The sequence below is a fragment of the Xyrauchen texanus genome, chromosome 15 (assembly GCF_025860055.1).
Source record: "Xyrauchen texanus isolate HMW12.3.18 chromosome 15, RBS_HiC_50CHRs, whole genome shotgun sequence".
In the NCBI taxonomy this organism is placed as follows: Eukaryota; Metazoa; Chordata; class Actinopteri; order Cypriniformes; family Catostomidae; genus Xyrauchen; species Xyrauchen texanus.
Window position 1 is genome coordinate 24,655,263 of NC_068290.1, and position 23,089 is coordinate 24,678,351.

General features: G+C 42.5%; 1 protein-coding gene across 1 annotated transcript in view; it reads right to left on the reverse strand.

Moving 5' to 3' along the window:
- Positions 1–23,089, reverse strand: part of si:ch211-154o6.3 (uncharacterized protein LOC563854 homolog) — a 28,693-nt gene that overhangs the window by 3,091 nt on the left and 2,513 nt on the right. Inside the window, exons 4-11 of the mRNA XM_052143456.1 lie at positions 16,659–16,782; positions 16,385–16,506; positions 15,943–16,029; positions 14,366–14,455; positions 7,110–7,198; positions 4,792–5,020; positions 1,182–1,304; positions 912–1,077 (exon numbers count right to left, since the gene is read on the reverse strand). Of these exons, the coding sequence (XP_051999416.1) occupies positions 912–1,077; positions 1,182–1,304; positions 4,792–5,020; positions 7,110–7,198; positions 14,366–14,455; positions 15,943–16,029; positions 16,385–16,506; positions 16,659–16,782 (1,030 nt within the window). The remainder of the gene's footprint in view (positions 1–911; positions 1,078–1,181; positions 1,305–4,791; positions 5,021–7,109; positions 7,199–14,365; positions 14,456–15,942; positions 16,030–16,384; positions 16,507–16,658; positions 16,783–23,089) is intronic.

Here is a 23,089-nt window from a genome sequence, read left to right on the forward strand (position 1 = left end):
CACCATAATTGACAAAAAAATATTTTTTGGATTGAAAAATGTTATGTTGAAAAATTGTATTAATTAAAATAATTAATTAATTTCATTAGATACAAATTTGATAATAGAATTTAAGTAAACTGTCGAATACAGAATAAAAAAAAATAACAATCCAACAACCACAACAAAGGAGTGGGATCCTTGGTTTTGATTGGCTTGTTTTATCATACAAACTGCTTTTTTGATAGGCAGTAGGTCTCTTTGATGAAATTTCTTTGATGAAAAAGGTTGATTCCCCTGAAAATGCAAATATGTGCTTTCAAAACATTTCTGTGTTTGTTTGAGCATACCAACCAGCCTTACATGGCAACATTGACTCACCAATTCTGCAATTGTGTTTGGTGTAGCTAGGGGTTCAGAAAGTAAACCCTTGAGCAATAAGGGTAGGGGTAAAGGCAGAGCAACTTTTCTTATACAGAAATGTAGTTACTACAAAGAAATCAATACTTTTACACAAAAGTGTTATTAGCTCAGCACCCAATGCTAGACTAGGAGCTACAGTTTTCATTGTCAATTAAACTCTGCCTGGAGCATTCCTGCAGACTTCTAATTAATAGGCATCCCAGAAACATTTTACTCCAGTCGGTATCTCATTGCACTTGTACATATTGATATACTGACTAACTAAAACACTGAGCAGAGGTTTGCAGTGCCTTATATTAGTCATAGAGGTACAGGAGTCTCTCTGCGAATGTCAGTGAATTGATATATTAGGTAATACATAATGTACAGAAAGCTGTGAAGGGCTAGGACATGGGCGGGTGTAGCTAAGGTACATTGGTCAGAGGAAGGGATTTTTCAACAGGCCTTGAGATACAGGGATTATATTTGAACCTATCTGGCATGTATTAGTCTGAAGAATTAAGACAGACCTCTTTTTAAAATTTCCAGGAAGCTGCTCCCAGACTATGAGTTCCCGACCACCTGTGACCCAACGATGGTCCCCGCTTGCTGTTAGCCATGCAGCAAAACATAGAATTCTGGGGAAATCTGAAGAGGTGAGCGAAACCAGGTACTTACAATGGGGAACAGAGAACACTGAAAGAGGGAAAAAGACAGAGAGAGAAAGTGATTATCCTGCATACTGTATTGAGGTTTTTCACAATGAGGGGTTAAAAAAATGTGATCTCAGAACCACTTACGGTTTATCATACTTTCTCCATTGGTGAGGTCAAAACAAGAGCCAATCAAAAGGCCTGGTATTTGATTGACACAATCTGTGACACCAGCAGTGCTGCAGTGATTGTTCAGTCTGGTCACTACACCTGTGAATGATTAGATAGAGCAAACACTTTTCTTTAAAAATAATTTTTATCTATATAACATTTCCCTCACTGAAACAAAACTACACAACCAAAAATATGACACACTAAGTATTTGAATATAGAATTGGTGTGAAACCAAAAGGAACCAGTTTTATACAACATTTAACTGATGAATAAACCATACAGAAAAACTACTCTCTGTTAATAACTTTGCTGTGTGTTTTATTTCATTAATACAAATGTTTTTTTTTTCATCTAGTATGAAGATCATTATTTCTATGAAAGCTCCAGCAACGAGTTATTTGATGAACTGGTGTCATTATCAAGCTTAGTGCTCTCGATTAGAAGATCACATCATGTAGTGTGTTCCTACTAGTAACTGTGATTTATCTAAAGTAATTGTTTACAGGTTTTTTAGCCTTCAGCAGAATTCTCTTGTGAGAAAACGGGATATAAATGAGAAAGTGCCGGATGTTTTTTATGTCTTTCTGTTTGCCCAGGGCAAACAGAAAATGAAGGTCCACTGGGGGTGATGAAATATTTATTGCTACAGAATTCAGCATATCGATGAGAAGTGCTTTATAAAAAGAGATGTTGACTGAATATTTATTTTGATATCAGATGCAGTATCATGTTGACATTGGATTTAGCCAATACCGGCCATAAAACGATTTACCGGCTAATATATATATATATAAAAAAAATCGATTTATAGAATGTTGTAATTTTCTGAAAGAGCTCGAAATTAAAAAGTCCCAGATGCAGCTTATTTTTCAATCAAAATCCCAATAATAACCTGGGAAAAATTACGATTTGGTGCATTATGTGGGACCTTAACTATAAACAAACCCTGACTACAGCGCTTCACTACCATGAAGGATTAAAAGTGGAGTCCTAATCCGTGACTATAGTATGTTTTATACACACTGGCAAAAGCAGCCTGCGTTATTCCCGTCTCACATTAACATGGCCTTGATTCTTCTGGAGGAGCTTTTCTGCTATGAAAATCTGAGGAAAATAGTCATAAAATAAAGAGTCAATGAAATTAGCCAAGGTTTGGGCAATATGACCAAAATCTTACATCACGATATGAGTCATTTTATATCAAGATAAGGATATACATAAGAGTATGGTGTTTTTTGATCAATTAAAATGGGTTTAAATATTAAATAACCATATTGTGATGCCTATTTTTGGTGCGTCAGATAAGAAGCATATTATTGATATTGCACAGCCCTAAACGTAACCTAATTATTTTTGTTATTGTAATATTTCTTTGCCATACGAAAGGACATGTGGCAAATTCAGTTTAGTTTTTTTGCTCTGCCCATGCACTTTTGCTCCTTGTTGAATGTTTAATTTTTATAGATGCTAAATGACTGCCGTTTTTAAAATTACACGCTAATTCTATAACAGCAGTTTTTCTTTTCTTTTTTTTTAAAATAATGTTTACTGTTCATTTTGTGTCATTCTTATATCACATTATTATGCATAGTCCATCACTTTACAGTGCAAAATAAACACAAAATAAAAACAGAAATGAAATGACCGGATTGTTTCAAATTTGTCCGGCAAACTTTATCGAACCCCGGACACATTGACCAGCACCAAAAACTTTTAGTGGAAACTCTGTCATGTACATATACAGTAGTGTAGACTAGTCTGATAACACTACTATAAAAAGCTTCTATTTTACATTTTTCTAATTTAATACAATATTTTTCAATACAAAATAAATTATAGTATCAGCATAACAATTTGAGTGGTTTTATTTTGAAATATTTCGATTTTTGAAAATTTGACATTGTGCAAATTTGTAGTAGTGACACAGAAATAGTGCAGGTTCTTAAAAGCATAGGTCACCCAATAATGGATGGATTCAGTCATTATTTACTATTCCTCATGTTGTTTTAATCCCATATGTCTTTTATTCTTCCTTGGAACACAGGAGATGCTAGACATAATGTTAGACACTTTTGACTCTTATTATATGCAATGAAAGTACACTCACCTAAAGGATTATCAGGAACACCTGTTCAATTTCTCATTAATGCAATTATCTAATCAACCAATCACATGGCAGTTGCTTCAATGCATTTAGGGGTGTGGTCCTGGTCAAGACAATCTCCTGAACTCCAAACTGAATGTCAGAATGGGAAAGAAAGGTGATTTACGCAATTTTGAGCGTGGCATGGTTGTTGGTGCCAGACGGGCCGGTCTGAGTATTTCACAATCTGCTCAGTTACTGGGATTTTCACGCACAACCATTTCTAGGGTTTACAAAGAATGGTGTGAAAAGGAAAAACATCCAGTATGCGGCAGTCCTGTGGGCTGAAAATGCCTTGTTGATGCTAGAGGTCAGAGGAGAATGGGCCGACTGATTCAAGCTGATAGAAGAGCAACTTTGCCTGAAATAACCACTCGTTACAACCGAGGTATGCAGCAAAGCATTTGTGAAGCCACAACACACACAACCTTGAGGCGGATGGGCTACAACAGCAGAAGACCCCACCGGGTACCACTCATCTCCACTACAAATAGGAAAAAGAAGCTACAATTTGCAAGAGCTCACCAAAATTGGACAGTTGAAGACTGGAAAAATGTTGCGTGGTCTGATGAGTCTCGATTTCTGTTGAGACATTCAGATGGTAGAGTCAGAATTTGGCGTAAACAGAATGAGAACATGGATCCATCATGCCTTGTTACCACTGTGCAGGCTGGTGGTGGTGGTGGTGTAATGGTGTGGGGGATGTTTTCTTGGCACACTTTAGGCCCCTTAGTGCCAATTGGGCATCGTTTAAATGCCACGGCCTACCTGAGCATTGTTTCTGACCATGTCCATCCCTTTATGGCCACCATGTACCCATCCTCTGATGGCTACTTCCAGCAGGATAATGCACCATGTCACAAAGCTTGAATCATTTCAAATTGGTTTCTTGAACATGACAATGAGTTCACTGTACTAAAATGGCCCCCACAGTCACCAGATCTCAACCCAATAGAGCATCTTTGGGATGTGGTGGAACGGGAGCTTCGTGCCCTGGATGTGCATCCCACAAATCTCCATCAACTGCAAGATGCTATCCTATCAATATGGGCCAACATTTCTAAAGAATGCTTTCAGCACCTTGTTGAATCAATGCCACGTAGAATTAAGGCAGTTCTGAAGGCGAAAGGGGGTCAAACACAGTATTAGTATGGTGTTCCTAATAATCCTTTAGGTGAGTGTAAATGGTGACTGAGACTAACATTCAACCTAACATCGGCTTTGTGTTCCATGGATGAAATAAAAACATATGGGTTTGAAACAACATGCGGATGAGTAAACGATGAAAGAATTTAAAGGGTAAACTATCCCTTTAAATATTACTTATTCATTTTACATCACAACACTGCTTTGTTTTCAATGATTAAAAATCTTAAAACTTTGTATTTCCAGCTTTACATTTGATTTTAAATCCATGAATTTCAATATACTGTATATTACCTGTTCTCCAGTTCAGGATTCGTATGCTGGCCCTGCCACATGAGAGGAACATGCGGTCGCCGCGAGGGCTCAGAATCAGCCTCCCGCTCACTCCATCATCCCCCCCACACCCTGTGACTTCTGGCTCCCAGAGGTGCAGCCTGCGGAGGGGCGCCGACCATTCGTCACACACCTCCCACACACACACGCGTCCCTCAGCGGAGCCGCTGAAAACCAGAGGACCCTGGGACTGTGGAGAATTGAGGGTAAATGCCACTGTGTTTCCATGACAACTCCTGCCAACTTAATAGTATTAAATATGAAACAAGTTATTGCTGTTTGATGCAACAGTATTCTGTTTCTTATCTTAAGTTAACAAAGTGCTTTATAATATATTGCCCTCCTTTCCCTTGAAAGCATTTCCTTGATTCTATATCTATTTATATTCCTATTATTATATTGCTCTTTCTAGGTTCTGTCACTATCTGTAGCGAACACACACACACAAGATGAGACAGTCACAATGTCGGATGAAACTACTTTATTAAGAGAAAGCAGTGCAGGCAAAAGTACAAAGGGCAAATCCAGTGAAGAGTTGTCGAGGTAAGCGTAGGGTCGAGAGCCGGGGAAACAGGATATAAGAATGACGAGACTAGTGGGAGCAAAAGACAGGGGAACAAGGGGAGCTGGCAAGCTAAGAGGAAGACAAGAGGAGTTCAAAACTAGACGAGACTAGCGGGGGGCAAAGACACGGGAAACTAAATACAATAACCAACACCCGTGAAACGGATGTGCTGTGGTATTTATAGGGGAAGGTGCTGGTGTAAACAATGAAAGGTGACGAGACGAGTGCAGGTGAAACTAATGTGCAGGAGTGCAGATGACGCGAGTGCAGGTGGTCATAATGTTCTGGGGATTGGAAGCGCGTGAGAAACTCGAGGAAGGGAGATAACCTACGAGCATGTGAGCGAGTAGGAGCAAAAGTGGGCGTGAGGGCTCGAGCGAGCAAAAAGAGCGTGAAAAGCTCGAGGGGGCGGAGCGAGGGAGTGAGGTCGAGGGAGTGAGTGTGTGTGCGACGAAGCGGGGATGGGGCAGAGGAGCGGGGTTTGTGACACTATCACGACATTTTGGCAGATGATTAATTGTCATAACAATAATTGTGATTAATAATTTGTCTCTCATTCATTCACATTAAACTTGGAATTTAATGTGAATGAATGAGAGAAAACAATTAAACAATGAAATTTATGATTTCCTTTAAAGCTTTGTAGACATATTGCACAGGTAGAATTACATAAACATACTTATTTTAATTATTAAAATAAATATAATAAAAAATTTTAATTGTTATATTTACAAATAATGAAAATATTTCTCTTTTTGGTCCATTTTAGTCTAAAGCCACATCCACACAAATTTTTTTTTAGCTTAAATACATTTTCCTACTTTATCGCCACTTATGCACACTGGAATGGCGCTTTCCTCCACCGAAAATGCTCTCTAGTACCACATACTTTGGAAAACAATGATGTTAGGGACTGGAAAAATGAATTTTGAACTGAAAATGTATTATTGAGGATGTGACGGTAGTCCACTTTCCATTAATAATTTTGCTTTTTGTAACACAGCACAGCCTGAATATCATATTAAATATAATAACTGGCCTTTGAGTTCTGGAGTATATATGATAATATCTTTTTTTTTTATATATATATATATATATATATTCTTTTTAATATATTCTCAATTCTGTCATTACCATATGTAGTGTAAGTCTCTTCATGTAATGGCCGAAAACATCTAAAATATTACAGTTAATTTGGAGCTCTCGGCTCACGTAACAGGCTACTGCACTAAAAATACAGGAATAAAAATGTGCATTTTGTGGCATTTCTATATTTGCATAAACAAAATTAATTAATTGTTTTTATGCAAAAAAAAAGTAGTTATTTGTTAATTTGCAATTGGATTTGAAAGTCCCTGGTAATTCATGGTTATTTCAAATTATTGCAAACAGGCAATTATATAATAATCCCAAGAGACCTTTTCTAAATTCCTAATTTATTTTATACTCTTCTTTGTATTCGTCAATTTCTTGCTGAGCAGAGACGGAGACTGCAGAAGGGAAAATGTATAAATGTTGCCCTTTAATAGCTTGTACATCTCTGTGAACTTTAGACCATGTTGAAAGATCGCCCGGGCAGCCTAGTTATTCTCAGGAGATTTCTGTACCGGCAACACTTCAGCTTTGAGCCGAGGCACAATTTTTTTTTCTAACATATGCAGACTGAGAAAGTTCCAGATAACAGCACAGTTCTGTTGCCATGGCACTCGCCCACCTGTAAGGTGGTGACTGCGTCCAGGTGTGCATTCACTGACTGACAGTTCTCCTGTGAGCTCCAGCTCCACACCTGCAGCTTCCCAGCATCTAGTGGAAGATCAATAACATGATATCTCCAAGAGAAAGACGCAAGGAAGGTCAACACATCTTACACATACACACACACACACACACACACACAGGTTCCTACCTGAAGCAGCTAGTTCAGTACCAAATGTTGGTTTATAGTTATTGATAGACTTTTATTTTGTCTTTCAATAACTTCAGTAACAATGTTGTTTGTAAAGTTTGACAAATGCAGTCAACACAATATCTGTAAAAACTGTAAATAAAGTTCTCTTACGAGAGGTTCTCTCGTATTGCGTAAGCTAGCTTACGCTACGGGAAAGATTCATCTTTTCTGAGATATTGAAGCCAAAAAATTATCCTTAATTTTTGTATCCATTGTCAACGCAGTGCGGCAGCTGCAGACCTTGAGCGGGCTATCTAGCGAGCTCATAGGTTGCTCTGCGGCAACTGCTGCAGCCTATAGACGAGCATGGGCGAACTCGCATCCAATGAGAGGCGTCCGCGCGCTCACTGCATCAAAGCCCGCCAAAATGGGTGTGACTAGAGTGCATATAAGCATAGTTCGTAGGCTGGAACCCTGATTTTCATCTCTTCAGCGAAGCTCTTCACATCACTGAACTGGAAGCCGCGTCGCCGTTCGAGGGGCATCAAGCAAGCGTGGACAGCGCTCGAAGAAGCCGGCCGTCTTCGCCACCTTCAGCCGTCCTGCGAGCTACGCCATCCGGCGACGTATCCTTTTAAAAGCAAGCTAGTTCTTAAGAACTTCACAAAAGAGTACGAGCGTCTTTTTAAGATGCCTCGCTCCACTTGCGCCTCATGCCGCTCCTCTCAGCACCGGAGACCGCCACATCATCTGGCGCTCTCTGCCTGGGACTGGGGCATGCAGAGTTCGCCTCGCCGAGGTGGATGTGATCTCTGCGAGGAGCTGCCGATGTCGACCCTGCGGGCTCGACTCGAGCGCCAGGACCGAAGCCACCGCGCCGCCTTCCGCTCAGCCAGCGAGAAAAAGCGCCGCTCTCAAAGGTTGCCGGAAACAATGGTAGAAGCGATTGCCTCGCCGGAGCCCATCACTCGAGCATCGCCTTCACCCTCCCCGCCCACCGGGACGCGCAGTTGCCGCCGGCGGCTGCTCTGCTGCCATCTCGGACGAAGAAGCGGAGGATAAGGGCTGTTCCATCATGGCTTCGACAGCGAGGAGTGGTCAGGCTCACACGCCTCCTCCTCGCCCAGGAATCCAGCAGGACCCGCGCCGAGTCGACGGGGAACTAACACGCCTTCTCACACAGGCCGTCGACCGCCTCGGGCTCGAGTGGTCACCGCCCTTGAGCAGGCACCCAACAGACTTGACGGCTGCTTTCTACAGAGCCGCCGCGAGCAGCACCTGCTACCCGGCCGCTCCTTCCTGCCGGAACTCCACGCCGAGCTTTCCAAATCATGGAAGCGCCTTTCTCGGCCAGGGTCCGATCCCACGTCTCCACCTCTCTTGCTTTGGTGGACGGCGCCACTGAGAAGGGCTACGCTTCCATCCCTCCGGTCGAGGATGCGGTAGCAGCACACCTTTTGCCCGCCCTCCGCGAGATGGCGGTCTAAACCAGTGCTCCCGTCTAAGGCCTGCAGAACAACTTCCGCCTGTGTTGGCTGCGCCTATTCCGCCGCCGGCCAAGCTGCATCTGCTCTGCACTCTATGGCCGTCCTACAGATCCTCCAAGCGAACCTTCTGCGGGAGTGGGATGAGGAAAGTAGGCATCCAGAGGCGGTTGCAGACATACGGAGTGCTACGGACCTCGCCCTCCGCGCTACCAAAGCTGCAGCCCAAGCTATAGGGAAGTGCATGGCCACGCTGACTGTGACCGAGAGACATCTGTGGTTAACGCTAACCGACATGGGAGAAGCAGAGCGCTCTACGTTCCTCAACGCACCGCTCTCTCCATCCGGACTCTTCGGCTCCGCGGTGAGTGGTATCATTGACCGGTTTTCAGAGGTCCAAAAGCCACACAAGCCATGAATCTCTTTCTGCCTCGTCAGCACTAGCTCCTCTGCAGGCCGCTCACGTGATCAGCCTCCTGCACGAGCCTCTTCACAGCGCCCAGCTCAACAATCTCAGACTTCTCAGCGTCGACAGGGCGGCCACCCTCGATCAAGGCTCAGACAGCCGCCGCAGACCGCCGCCCCCCCGCGGGCCTCGATTTAAGGTAACGCTGAAACCAGAGCAACCGAAGTCTTCCTAACTTTGTTGAACAAATGACGGCTCAGTCCCGCCGCGGCCGGACCACCGTCAAATCTTTGCCCCCTGTCAGTCCCCTTCTCTCAGGCTACTACAGTGGTGAATTTAGCAGCCAACAAGCCGGTGACACTGCCCGCTTGCCTGCATTCAAACGCCGTTTTCACGGTGACCCAAATAAATCTTGTAAAGTGCAAACATGTCTTATGTGTAGAAAATGTGCCCACAATCCAGTGTTCGCCCCTACACACAAGCATAACACATCCCGTGCCCCTATCAGAGCACGCTCTCATAAAGCGGTTACGAACCGCTCGAGCGTCAGAGTCAATGAAGGCGCCCACAAATGCGTGCGCGCGCCCATTCTCTGGCCGCTCTGTCACACGACCAGCCCTATGTGTAGAAAATGTGCCCACAATCCAGTGTTCACTTCTGCACACAAGCACTGCATGTCTCGTGTCCCCACCAGAGCACGCTCACATAAAGCGATTACTGAACCGCTCTCGAGCGCTAGAGTCAATAAATGCGCCCACGAATACGCGCGGCGCCCATTCTCTGCCCGCTCTGTAACACGGCCAGCAAACATTCCTCTGTGTGTAAGTCCTGTGCCCATGACTATGCTTACGCATCACATAACAGATGTGACTCTTTCCCCATTCATTCCAATCGGAAGTCACTCACAAAACAGCCTGTTCATGCTGTCTGCGAGCAATCATGCATGAACACACTAAACGCGCTCACACATTTTGTTCAGCTCTGTGTGCGGCAATCAGAGCTGAATTGGCCATTCACCCTCTAGCGTTACGCTTCAAAGCGTGGGAAGCTATTCCAGGGATATCCAAGTGGGTGTTAAGCACAATGCAACAGGGCTATTTGCTACAGTTCGATCGCCGCCCTCCTCGCTTCAGAGCGTGCTCGAAACCACTGTGAACACGGAAGCAGCGTGCATGCTTCGTTCAGAAATAGCAAGCCTTCTGTGCAAAAGGGCCATAGAGAAAGTGCCACCCTCTCTGAGCTGAGTCGGGGCTTTACAGCCGTTATTTTCTTGTTCCCAAGACAGACGGCGGCCTCAGACCCATATTAGATCTCAGGGTTTTGAACAAGGTGCTTGCAAAAGACCGTTCAAAATGCTTACAATCAGGAAACTCCTCGCGCATGTGCGCCAGAGGGACTGGTTTATTTCTCTCGATCTGAAAGATGCATGCTTTCAGATTCAGATAAATCCCGTCACAGGCCATTCTTGAGATTCGCTCGACGGCCAGGTTTATCAATACACCGTCCTCCCGTTCGGCCTGTCCTTAGCACCCGTACTTTCACGAAGTGCATGGATGCGGCGCCGCACCCTGTGGAGCCAGGGTTTGCGAATTTTGAACTATTTGGACGACTGGCTGATTATGGCACAGTCACATATGGAGCTTCTGTCTCACAGAGCAGTTCTCCTCAGCCATCTGAACAGTTTGGGTCTTGCAGTCAATTGGACCAAGAGCTCACTACAGCCCAGTCAGACAATTTCCTTCCTTGGAATAGAACTAGACTCCGTGGCAATGATGGCTCAGCTTATCTACACAGCCGCACGCCATGTTCAGCGACTAGTCGCATCTTTTCAGATGAACAGCCTCACGCCTCTGAAGAAATTCCAGAGAGTGCTAGGTTACATGGCCTCAGCCGCAGCAGTACTTCAGCTGGGTTTACTGCACATGCGCCCGCTTCAGCATTGGCTAAAACACCCGCGCGTCTCGCCGGGCTTGGGCCACAGGCCGCCAGCCCATCAAGGTGACTCAAACCTGTATATCAGCTCTGCAGCCCTGGACAGTGGCCGAATGGTATCAGCAGGGAGTGACAATGGGAGCTGTATCTCGCCGAAAAGTCATCTCGACAGACGCGTCCAACACGGGTTGGGGCGCGGTCTGCGAGGGCTCTCCGGTTTTCGGCCTATGGTCAGTTCAGGAAAAGCTCCTTCACATAAATTGTCTGGAAATGATAAAAATCGAAAAGCGAGGACGCGCTGGCCCAGGACTGGCCCAGACACCCACTTTACGCCTTCCCTCCCGTCTCGCTATTGCCACAGGTAATGCAGAGGATCAGGGAAACGCGTCACTCGGTGCTCCTCATAGCCCCGCGTTGGGTGAATCAGACATGGTTCCCGGAGCTTACGCAGCTGTCACTGAAAGCGCCGTGGCCCATCCCAGTGAGAGCAGATCTCCTCTCTCAAGCTCGCAGCACAAGCTGGCATCCCCACTCAGAGCGCTGGGCGCTGCATGCGTGGGTGATCAACGACTACCCGTCGCTCTGCCAGAAGGAGTAATAAACACCATCATACACGCTAGAGCCCCTTCCACGAGAAGACTCTATGCGTCAAAATGGTCTGTGTCCTCAAAATGGTGCACCGACAGACACCTGGACCCGCGGACATGTGGGGTGTCGTCGCTGCTCGTATTCCTACAAGAGCTGCTGGATAAGGGCAGATCCCCATCCACGCTCAAAGTGTATGTGGTGGCCGTTGCGGCGTTCGCTGAACCCCTGCACGGTCAGTCATGGGGTAAAAACGAGCTGGTCATCCGCTTCCTCAGGGGAGCTAGAAGGATGAACCCTCCGCGCCCCCCATCGGTTCCTATCTGGGATCTTTCTATAGTTCTCGAAACTATGAAAGCCCCCCTTTTGAACCACTTCAATCCGTGGATTTGAAATACCTTTCACTCAAAACCGTTTTTCTGACTGCCCTGTCATCAGTCAAACGTGTGGGAGACCTTCACGCTGTCTGTCAGCGCTGCGTGTCTTGAGTTTGGACCAAGTGACTCCAAGGTCATTTTAAAGCCTAGACACGGCTATGTTCCCAAGGTGATCGGTACTCCTTTCAGAGCACAGGTAATTTCCCTATCGGCGCTGCCAGCATCCGATAGCTGACGCGACGCCAATCTCCTTTGCCCGGTCAGAGCACTGAGATTGTATACTGCGCGCTCCGCCGCTTTCAGACGCTCTGAGCAGCTTTTTGTTTCGTTCGAGGGCGCACCAAAGGTCTTGCCGCCTCGAAACAGACACTATCTAGATGGATAGTGGACGCTATTGCTGCTGCATACGCGTCAAAAGACCTGCCATGCCCGTTGGGCATTAGGGCTCACTCCACTAGAGGCATGGCATCCTCGTGGGCATGGTCCAGCGGGATTTCCATTCACGACATATGTGTGGCAGCGGGATGGACTTCCCCCTCCACCTTTGTCAGATTTTACAATATGGAAGTGCCCGCTCTGCAGGCAAAACTACTAGCGGTTTAATACGCTACAGCTCCCCTGGTGAGCTGCACTGATGGGTCACATTCCACATTCCACATTCGTTCCCTTCCCACTATGTGCTTATGTATTACACAATCAATGACCCGCATTCTTGCCGGCCAAATATTATTTCCCCACTCATAAGGGCTCCCCCGGGTCCCCCCTTAATTCCCTGGGGCTCATACAGTGGATGCTTGGCACGACGGCGTTGACAATGGGTTCCCGTGAGCGTAAGCTAGCTTGCATATCACGAGAGAACCTCTCGTGAAGAGAACGTATCAGTTACCTAACGTAACCTCGGTTCTCTCTAGATGAGGGAACGAGTATTGCGTAGCCGGCCGTGCTTCGCCTACTGGCGACTTTTCGCTTCAGTCAATGAAAACCAGGGTTCCAGCCTACGAACTACGCTTATATGCACTCTAGTCACGCCCATTTTGGCGGGCTTTGATGCAGGGAGCCGCGGACGCCTCTCATTGGATGCTGAGTTCAGCCCAAGCTCGTCTATAGGCTGCAGCAGTTGCCGCAGAGCAACCTATGAGCTCGCTAGATAGCCCGCTCAAGGTCTGCAGCTGCCGCACTGCGTTGACAATGGATACAAAAATTAAGGATAATTTTTTGGCTTCAATATCTCAGAAAAGATGAATCTTTCCCGTAGCGTAAGCTAGCTTACGCAATACTCGTTCCCTCATCTAGAGAGAACCGAGGTTACGTTAGGTAACCGATACGTTTTTTAAGGTAATCCAAAAAATGTGCTTCACGTGGTCACATTCAAATTAACTAGTTTTACTTAAAGGGACAGTTCCCAAAACGAAAATTCTCTCATCATTTACTTACCCTCATGCCATCACAGAAGACTTTCTTCTGCAGAACCCAAACAAAGATTTTTTGAATTATTTTTCAGCTCTGTAGGCCCTCACAACCCTAGTGAATAGTAACCAAAATTTTAAAGCTCCAAAAATCCCATTAAAGCAGCATAAAAGTAATCCATATGGATCCAGCGGTTAAGAATTGATATGATAGGTGTGGGTGAGAAACAGATCAATATTTAAGACCTTTATTACTATCAATCTCCACATTCATTTTCACATTATTCTTTTGTTTTTGGTGACTCACATTCATCATGCTTATCGCCACCTGCTGGGGAGGGAGGAGCATTTAGAGGAAAAGGGACTAAAATATTGATCTGTATCTCATCCACACCAATCATATCGCTTCTGAAGATACTGATTTAACCAATGGATACAAATGGATTACTTTTATGCTGCTGTTATGTGTTTTTTGGAGCCTCACATTTTGGTACCTATTCACTTGCATTGGGAGAACCTACATAGCTGAAATATTCTTCTGAAAAATCTTCATTTATGTTCAGCAGAAGAAAGAAAGTAATTAGCATTGTGAATGGCATAAGGTTAATTAAATGATGAGAGAGTTTTAATTTTTGCGTGAACTATTCCTTTAATTCGACAATTGTATTTAATCTGACTAATGAACATGGCAAATTAGGTTACAGCAGCTAAAGTAGTTTTTAGGTGTTAGATCAATTAGAAATGGATCCTTGAAGTAACATTTGCACTTTTTGGGTGTTACAATTAAAAAAAAAAAATGAATCCCCAAATGAATGGGGGAAAGTCATGCAGTAACAGGGTTGCACATAAATACACAACTCATCCTAACACACATACCCACACAAATGCCTACCTGAGCCAGAGACGATACAGCCTTCTCCTTCAGGAATGAAGCAGAGGCTTGTAACGGCATTGAAGGTGTAAATGGATTTAACACACTGACCTGCAGGACACAAAAAAAAAAAAACATGTCACACACACCTAAATCGCACTTGACTTTAATATGGCCTCATCAGCAGAGGGGGGAAAAAAAGGCACTGTGGTATCTATAAAAATATGAGGAGCCTCTCCACCAGTTAGATAATGACTGATTCTTAAGATGTAGATAATGCCATTCAGCACACTGCCTTTCACTTGCTCTTCTTCATCTCAGTTTCCTCGACTTTCTACTTAAGTTCACAATGAAAGTGTTTGTTTATATTTGTTTGTTCCTTTTCATCTATGTTTTTCTCAGTTGCTTACTTCACACATCAATAAAATTGGCATTTATTAATTCAATACCAACATATTGGTGGATAGTGGATGGCAGCTGCATTGCACCATGACCGGACTGCAGCGAGCTCTGTCCTTGTTGTTGCTGTGTCTCGGACGAAGACATTTCTTGGTGTGGTGGCTGTGGCCATTGTGTATTCTGCTTGATTAGACATTGGGCCGATGAATCACACACCTGCTGATTTATACCATCACTCTGGACTATACTGTTGACACAGGCTCTGCTGTTATGTTGTGTCTAGTACATATAGTGTGGTTGTTGATGTTATATTGCTAGGTTTGCTTGTTTTGTTTACATGTACTTACACATTTTTTGCCATGTAAAGCACCTTTCGCACTGGCCAAAAGTGATAAAAGTAAACATAGTATTAATATTGTTTTATTAGTAGTTGTAACTCGATAGAGTGCCCGCCCGCTTTTTCAGCTGTTCTGGTTCTGGAAATATTTTTCCCTTTCGTTTTTATCATAGGGATTTCATAAAATCCTTCATAAAAGAGTTTAAAGCCATAAACCAACCAATTTTGAGGTGAATCACACAGCATTTAAAAACTTGGATTTGAATAAAAAAAGAGCAAGGTACAAGACTATGTACTTAACATCTTTCAAGAGAGACTGTACTACAATCCCATGAAGCATTGCAAATGATGTAATCAAATTAAAAATGATGGAAAAATATAAAAAAGCAGATACCAATGATAAACAGCCTCGGAGCTCACTGTATGTCTATCTTTAAAAGTTTAAAAGCTATTGTGAATAACCAATTCCCCTATGGAAACAATTAATGAGATTTTTACTTCCAGAACCAGACTGTTGCGCTCTATTGCGTGACATGGCTGGTCATGTGATCTCATCATGATTGCATCCATGAGGGGGAGCCCCTCTCTATTCAGAATAAAACATTTCTAGAAGCCTAGTATGATTGGAATCTATTGTGAGTGAGCATCACATTTCTCAAAAGTATTATTAATTTATTTGTGTATAAAAAGTTTAATTAGCAAAATAATTACTGAGTGCACTGATTATTTGATGACTGATAAGTATCATTGAAGGCTTTAGTTAAACCTATGTTCAGAATGTTTGCTAAATCCACACAGAGTGTGTGTGTGTGTGTGTGTGTGTGTGTGTGTGTGTGTGTGTGTGTGTGTGTGTGTGTCTCACCTGTGCTCAATGCCCAAATTTTCACACAACAGTCTGTGGAGCCACTTATAACAAATCTTTCCTTCTCAGCTGTGTCAAGTTCACATGCTGCAGGAAAACAGAGCAAGAGAATGAGTGAGTGTGACAGAGAGGGAGAAAATAAAATACAAATGTGTGATTGTAGCATATGAGAAAAGGGAGAAAGAAGGACAAAGGTCGTGAGGAGCAAATGCCCTGTCAAAGACAGCACGACAAGGAATGATGGAGAGCAAAAAGGACAGATGTGAAGGAGGGAGTAGCTGATACAAAAGAGGTGGTGGAAAAGAGAAAGAGGATAAATGATGAGTGAAAAGTTGTGGGAACATCTGTGTCAACTGGCTGCTCCCATCAACAGGATCAATTATTCTCCACTTTCCGGCACTTAAAGGCCCTTGAGTGTGTGTGTGTGTGTTTGTGTGTGTACCCAGTCTTCTGCAGTACTCTGGAGGTGGTGCAATGAGACAGGTGACTCCACCGCTGTGACCTCCCAAATTGCGCTGCTCTGTTGCCGTGGGAACATGCCACACTTTAACTGTTGTATCACGACTTAAATTGATAGAAACAGAGGGTGAAAAGCAGAAAAAGGAGAAACGGACATAAAAATGACAAGACGCGATAGCGGAAATGTCAGCAATTTCACAGTTAGTTTGAGCCAAAAACGAATTATATTTCAGTCTTATTGAAAGGCTTTCCGGTACCTGCCAGAAACCACAAGATTGTCGACAGCGACCACACAGGTGATGATGTCACTGTGACCCTCTAGAGTTCTAAGACGAAACTTGGCATTTTCCCAAGTTTGTTTGCGGAATCTGAACTCAGCATCTGTGATATGTGAAGACAAACAAAAAAAAAATAGTTTTGTGGCATTTCTACATTAATATATTCTTTACTGTATTTTGACAATTACCTTTAGCTGCTCACTGTGGCTTTTAAGGGATATTTCACCCAAAAATGTTTAATTCTCACATCATTTACATCATCAATCCTCATTCCATCCTGGATGTGTATGGCAATCTTTCTTCTGCAGAACACAAACAAAGAATTTTTTGAAAGAATATTTCAGCTCTGTAGGGCCACACAATGCAAGTGAAACTTTGAATCTCCAAAAAGCACATAAAGGCAGCCTATAAGTAATCCATAAGACTCCAGTGGTTTAATCCATGTCTTCTGAAGTGATCCAGTTGGTTTTGGGTGAGAACAGACCAAAATATAACTCTTATTTCACTATAAATCTTGATATCTGCGGTCTCCTTGGCGATCATGATTTCAAGCATTATTACACTTCCTAGTCCCGTCTAGCGTTCTGCGCAAGCATTAGGAAGTTTAATCAAACTTGAAATCATGATCATGCCAATAGACTGCAATGGCAAGATGTACAGCGAAAAAGGAGTATGGTCTGTTCTCATCCAAAACTGACAAGATCGCTTCAGAAGACATGGATTAAACCACTTTTGGATTACTTTTATGCTGCCTTTATGTGCTTTTTGGAGCTTCAATGTTTCAGACCCCATTGTATTATGGACATACAGAGCAGAGATATTCTTCTTAAAATCTCTGTTTGTGTTCTGCAGAAGAAAGAATGTCAAACACATCTCGGATGTCATGAGTAAATGATGAGAGAATTTTCATTTTTTGGGCATGAAGGGATGACCTTCTGTAAAGCTGTTTAGGAATTATGAGTGTTCTGAAAAGCGCTACACAAATAAAAATGACAACTTGAAAATTCTATATTTGCTTAAAAATGTCTTATTTGGGGGGCCTGGTTAGCTCAGATGGTATTGACGCTGACTACCACCCCTGGAGTTGCGAGTTCGAATCCCAGGGTGTGCTGAGTGACTCCAGCCAGGTCTTCTGAGCAACCAAATTGGCCCGGTTGCTAGAGAGGGTAGAGTCACATGGGATAACCTCCTCATGGTTGCAATTAGTGGTTCTCGCTCTCAATGGAGTGCGTGGTAAGTTGTGCATGGATCGCGGAGTGTAGCACGAGCCTCCACATGCTGTGAGTCTCCGCGGTGTCATACACAACGAGCCATGTGATAAGAGGCAGAGTTTCCGCTAGAAAAAAATGGTGCCGTTCAAAGTGACCGGCAGAGGTTTCGTTTTACGGACATTTTGATGATATGCCGGTCAAATATATCGCCTCTTAATTAGTCAAGTTGAGGAAAACTGGAGGCAGTCTATGTAACTTAAAAAATGACATAATCAGGCCGTATAGAATGCAACATATTATTATTAGCTTAACTTTCAAATAGACTAAAAAAAAAACATGAACGTCCGATTGGCGTCAATCAACGCCAATTGTTTTTTACTGTGGTTTCACACACATTCACTTTTTGAAACATTGAGGCACGGATGTACCTAATACAAATAAATAAAACATCTCCAGTTAACTAGCAGATCATTCATTTAGTCCATTATTAAATAAGAGATCTAGCGCTAAAATCTGTTGTTTTTGAAATCAAGCGAGCTTCGTGTCCGCTGCTATCAGTTGCATGGACGACACGCTGCGCGAGTTGCGCAATCTCCACTAGGACGCCGCGTTTCAATCTATCGCCGTTGCGGAGACTCTATATTAATTCCGGTGAAATCACAAAATAAAATGCACACAAACGTGTCCCTGCTTGATATAGACTGTAACCATGCACTGATGAACATAGGCTATTCAGTTTTGATGATAGAGAAAAAAAACTGCACGAATGCGCGGATCAGAAGCACTGATCTATCTATAATGAGATGTTCCTGATTCACCATCGTCTGGCCTCTGAAAAAAGCTTTTAAAGCTAGTCTGCCTGGGCCTGGCCATATTTGAAACGTCTCACTCAATCGTTCGTTGTTTAGTATGGAACGCCAAAAGGGTCAAATTTTGCCACTAACGAAACGCCATTCATTCTCAAAACGCCGGTGTTTACGGCGTTTAAGACGAAAAGACACCGCAAAGTACGGCGTTCTGTGATACAAACGCCGCAAATTACGGCGTTTACAAAGCAAAAACGGCGTCATTATCGGCGTTATTTTTATCCAGCCAATGACGCCGTTTCTGACGCCGCGAGGCCATCCATAGTCTTGCCGTAATTTGCGGCGTTTCTGTCTGACAAAGACGGCGTAAAAGCGGCGTTTTGTATAATATTACAATCAGCCCCTCCCTTTTCTTCAAAGTTCAGCCCATCTAATGAAGCAAATGGAAAGACATATGTAGTAGATTGTCGATCTGAATGATCGGGTTCTGTTTTTCTAACGACATATTTTTTATTTCTTCATTGGGCACGTGTATCCCCCTTTTTCCTTTATCATATGTGGGTATGATTTTAGCCTCTGTTTACATTCATGTCTGTGAAATACATTAGATTACACAGGAAACTTACTACCTTCATTAGGACGTTGGTCTGTGTGCACGGAAAGCAGAGTCGTTTTGCTCTTATAGTGACAGGGGTTCGACTCCAAGGTCCGACCGTATTTTTATCTCCGCTTCTTTTCTTTTGTATTGGTCTGTTGGTGTATGTCTTTTAAATTTCGGAAGACTACCCTATAGCTGACAACTGATTGAGTAGGAATGACAGCAGCAACTGTTTTAAGCCCGCTTACAGTGGCTGCTGTGGGTCCCTTTATTGCTGATTATAGCTAATGATGTAGATGGGCAGATGCTTCACGATATAGTCCATTTCGCTTTTTAAGATCATAAGACTCTGGAGTTTTAGCAGTTCCCAGGATACACGAAAGGAGGTAGAGCCTTCCTAAACGATTGAACTATTAAAACAAGAGATGACGCACAGCCCAAGCGCAGACTACCGCTGCTCTTCACCATCATACAAGATAGGCAGGCTATTTCACATATAAATTATTTATTATCACGCTGCCATTGCCTTAAAATAGACATTCATATTGCTAACGGTGAATAATAGGCTATATTTTGTACTACCATGTTCATTCTGATGTCATATAATATAACGATTATATGACGGTTTTTTATTTTTTTTATTTTACGCTTTGCTGCCACATATTATTTTCTCGTAATAACGAGATCATATGTCGTTAAAACGACATCTTTTTCTCGTGATAACAAGATGTTATGTCGTTGAAACTACATATTTTCTCGGCCTTACAAAGACATGTGTCATGTAGGCTATAAAATATGCCTTATTATCCACATAAAATGTAGCCTATCATGCCTTTATCACTTCTACGTTCAAAAAGCTTAAGCAAATAGTAGCAGCCCCCAATCAGAGGCGAACACTGAATAGGGGCCCCAGGCAAAATTAAGTCATAATTATATGAATATGAATATACTAATCTTGAAAAAAAACAAAGAAAAAAAAACTAGTTGACTTAGCACGATTAGTTAATGAACTAATGCTACCATATATTTCTATAGCATTGCTTATTCCACCACACAAATGACTGTTTATAAGGTGACAATTCGTTACATGTGAAGATTGTAGGCTGTATCTTGAAGATTTTTGTATTGTATTGTATCTTCTGTTATAAAGACAAAGATTGACATTTCGTTAATTAAACAAAATAAGAACACAATGTTGTAAAAAATAAACAACTTAGGCTATGTGTGTTTTGACTAGGCCTACTTTTTGTTTAATTATATCTCTAGGTAATGAAGATATAGTCTATTAACAAAAATATATAATATATTATATATAAAAAAAAAAACGTATAGGCCTATATAAAATAGGTATATTTTTAAAAAGGGCCTCATTTATTAATTTTGCCTGGGGTCAAAAGTGTGATAAGAAGTGTGATAAAGGCGTGATAGGCTACATTTTATGTGGATAATAAGGCATATTTTATAGCCTACATGACACATGTCCTTGTAAGGCCGAGAAAATATGTAGTTTCAACGACATAACATCTTGTTATCACGAGAAAAAGATGTCGTTTTAACGACATATGATCTCGTTATTACGAGAAAATAATATGTGGCAGCAAAGCGTAAAATAAAAAAAATATAAAACCGTCATATAATCGTTATAATATATGACATCAGAATGAACATGGTAGTACAAAATATAGCCTATTATTCACCGTTAGCAATATGAATGTCTATTTTAAGGCAATGGCAGCGTGATAATAAATAATTTATATGTGAAATAGCCTGCCTATCTTGTATGATGGTGAAGAGCAGCGGTAGTCCGCGCTTGGGCTGGCGCGTCATCTCTTGTTTTAATAGTTCAATCGTTTAGGAAGGCTCTACCTCCTTTCGTGTATCCTGGGAACTGCTAAAACTCCAGAGTCTTATGATCTTAAAAAGCGAAATGGACTATATCGTGAAGCATCTGCCCATCTACATCATTAGCTATAATCAGCAATAAAGGGACCCACAGCAGCCACTGTAAGCGGGCTTAAAACAGTTGCTGCTGTCATTCCTACTCAATCAGTTGTCAGCTATAGGGTAGCCTTCCGAAATTTAAAAGACATACACCAACAGACCAATACAAAAGAAAAGAAGCGGAGATAAAAATACGGTCGGACCTTGGAGTCGAACCCCTGTCACTATAAGAGCAAAACGACTCTGCTTTCTGTGCACACAGACCAACGTCCTAATGGAGGTAGTAAGTTTCCTGTGTAATCTAATGTATTTCACAGACATGAATGTAAACAGAGGCTAAAATCATACCCACATATGATAAAGGAAAAAGGGGGATACACGTGCCCAATGAAGAAATAAAAAATATGTCGTTAGAAAAACAGAACCCGATCATTCAGTTCGACAATCTACTACATATCTTTCCATTTGCTTCATTAGATGGGCTGAACTTTGAAGAAAAGGGAGGGGCTGATTGTAATATTATACAAAACACCGCTTTTTACGCCATCTTTGTCAGACAGAAACGCCGCAAATTACGGCGCACTATGGATGGCCTGCGGCGTCAGAAACGGCGTCATTGGCTGGATTAAAAATAACGCCGATAATGACGGCATTTTGCTTTGTAAACGCCGTAATTTGCGGCGTTTGTATCACAGAACGCCGTACTTTGTGGCGTCTTTTCGTCTTAAACGCCGTAAACACCGGCATTTTGAGAATGAAAGACGTTTCGTTAGTGGTGAAATTTGACCCTTTTGGCGTTCCATAGTTTAGGTCTATATTGCAGCCGTTTTAGGCGTGCGCTTTATTTGAAATGCAGCATGCGATGTTGTTTCATAACTTTCAAACGATAGAGCCTGTTCCTTTATAACATAGCAAGAGATCGGTGTATTTTTGCTTTATACATTTTAGGCTTATTCTCAAATTCAGATTGTGTTAGGGGGATGGGATTATTAGGCAATTTTAATCGGACAATTTGACCGGAGAGATTTAATTTTGTCGGACATTTAATTTTTTTACCGGCCAATGTCCGGTAATTACCGGACAACGGAAACCCTGATAAGAGGCAACTGAGACTTGTACTCCACCACCCGGATTGAGGTGAGTATCCGCACCACCACGATGACCTACTAAGTAAGGGGAATTGGGCATTCCAAATTGGGAGAAAATGGGATAAAAAAAATTATAAAAATAATAATAATAACATTAACGCTACACTATGTAACTTTTGGCCCTCTAGCGGTTAAAAAATTAAACTACACATGCCTTGAGGAAGAACATTGTTATGGTAATGACATTAGTCATGCTTAGGCTCTGCTCCTCTGTGCGAATTAATGTGGTTTGAGGTACTTATGTACACAAGGTTACAAGACATCAGAGCAAATAGACAAATAAATAGGGTTAGTGCCATATCTTATGCTGTTGATTTAACTTATTGTTAACATTGATGTTTTTAAATAAATGACGTTACAAAAGTTGTTAACATTAGACATAAGGATTGCTAGTCTGATATGGTCAAATGTTGTAAAGTTTTTATAACTGCAGGATATTCTGGCCAAATAGACCACGGTAGTAACTAATTTATAGATTTATACTAATTTATTTATATACTTACCAACCAGTGGTCAACAACTCTACATAAACCATATCAATAAAATATCTTATCTGTTGAGTAAGACAAAAGCCATCTTTGGGTTGCTTTTATATCCTTTCAGATCTCTGAGTTGTCGCCACCTCTGAAAAGCCAAGCTGATGTTGATTCGGGTTTTATTACGGACTCTGTCACTTTCCCTTTGTGCTTGTAGTCTCTGCTCTGTT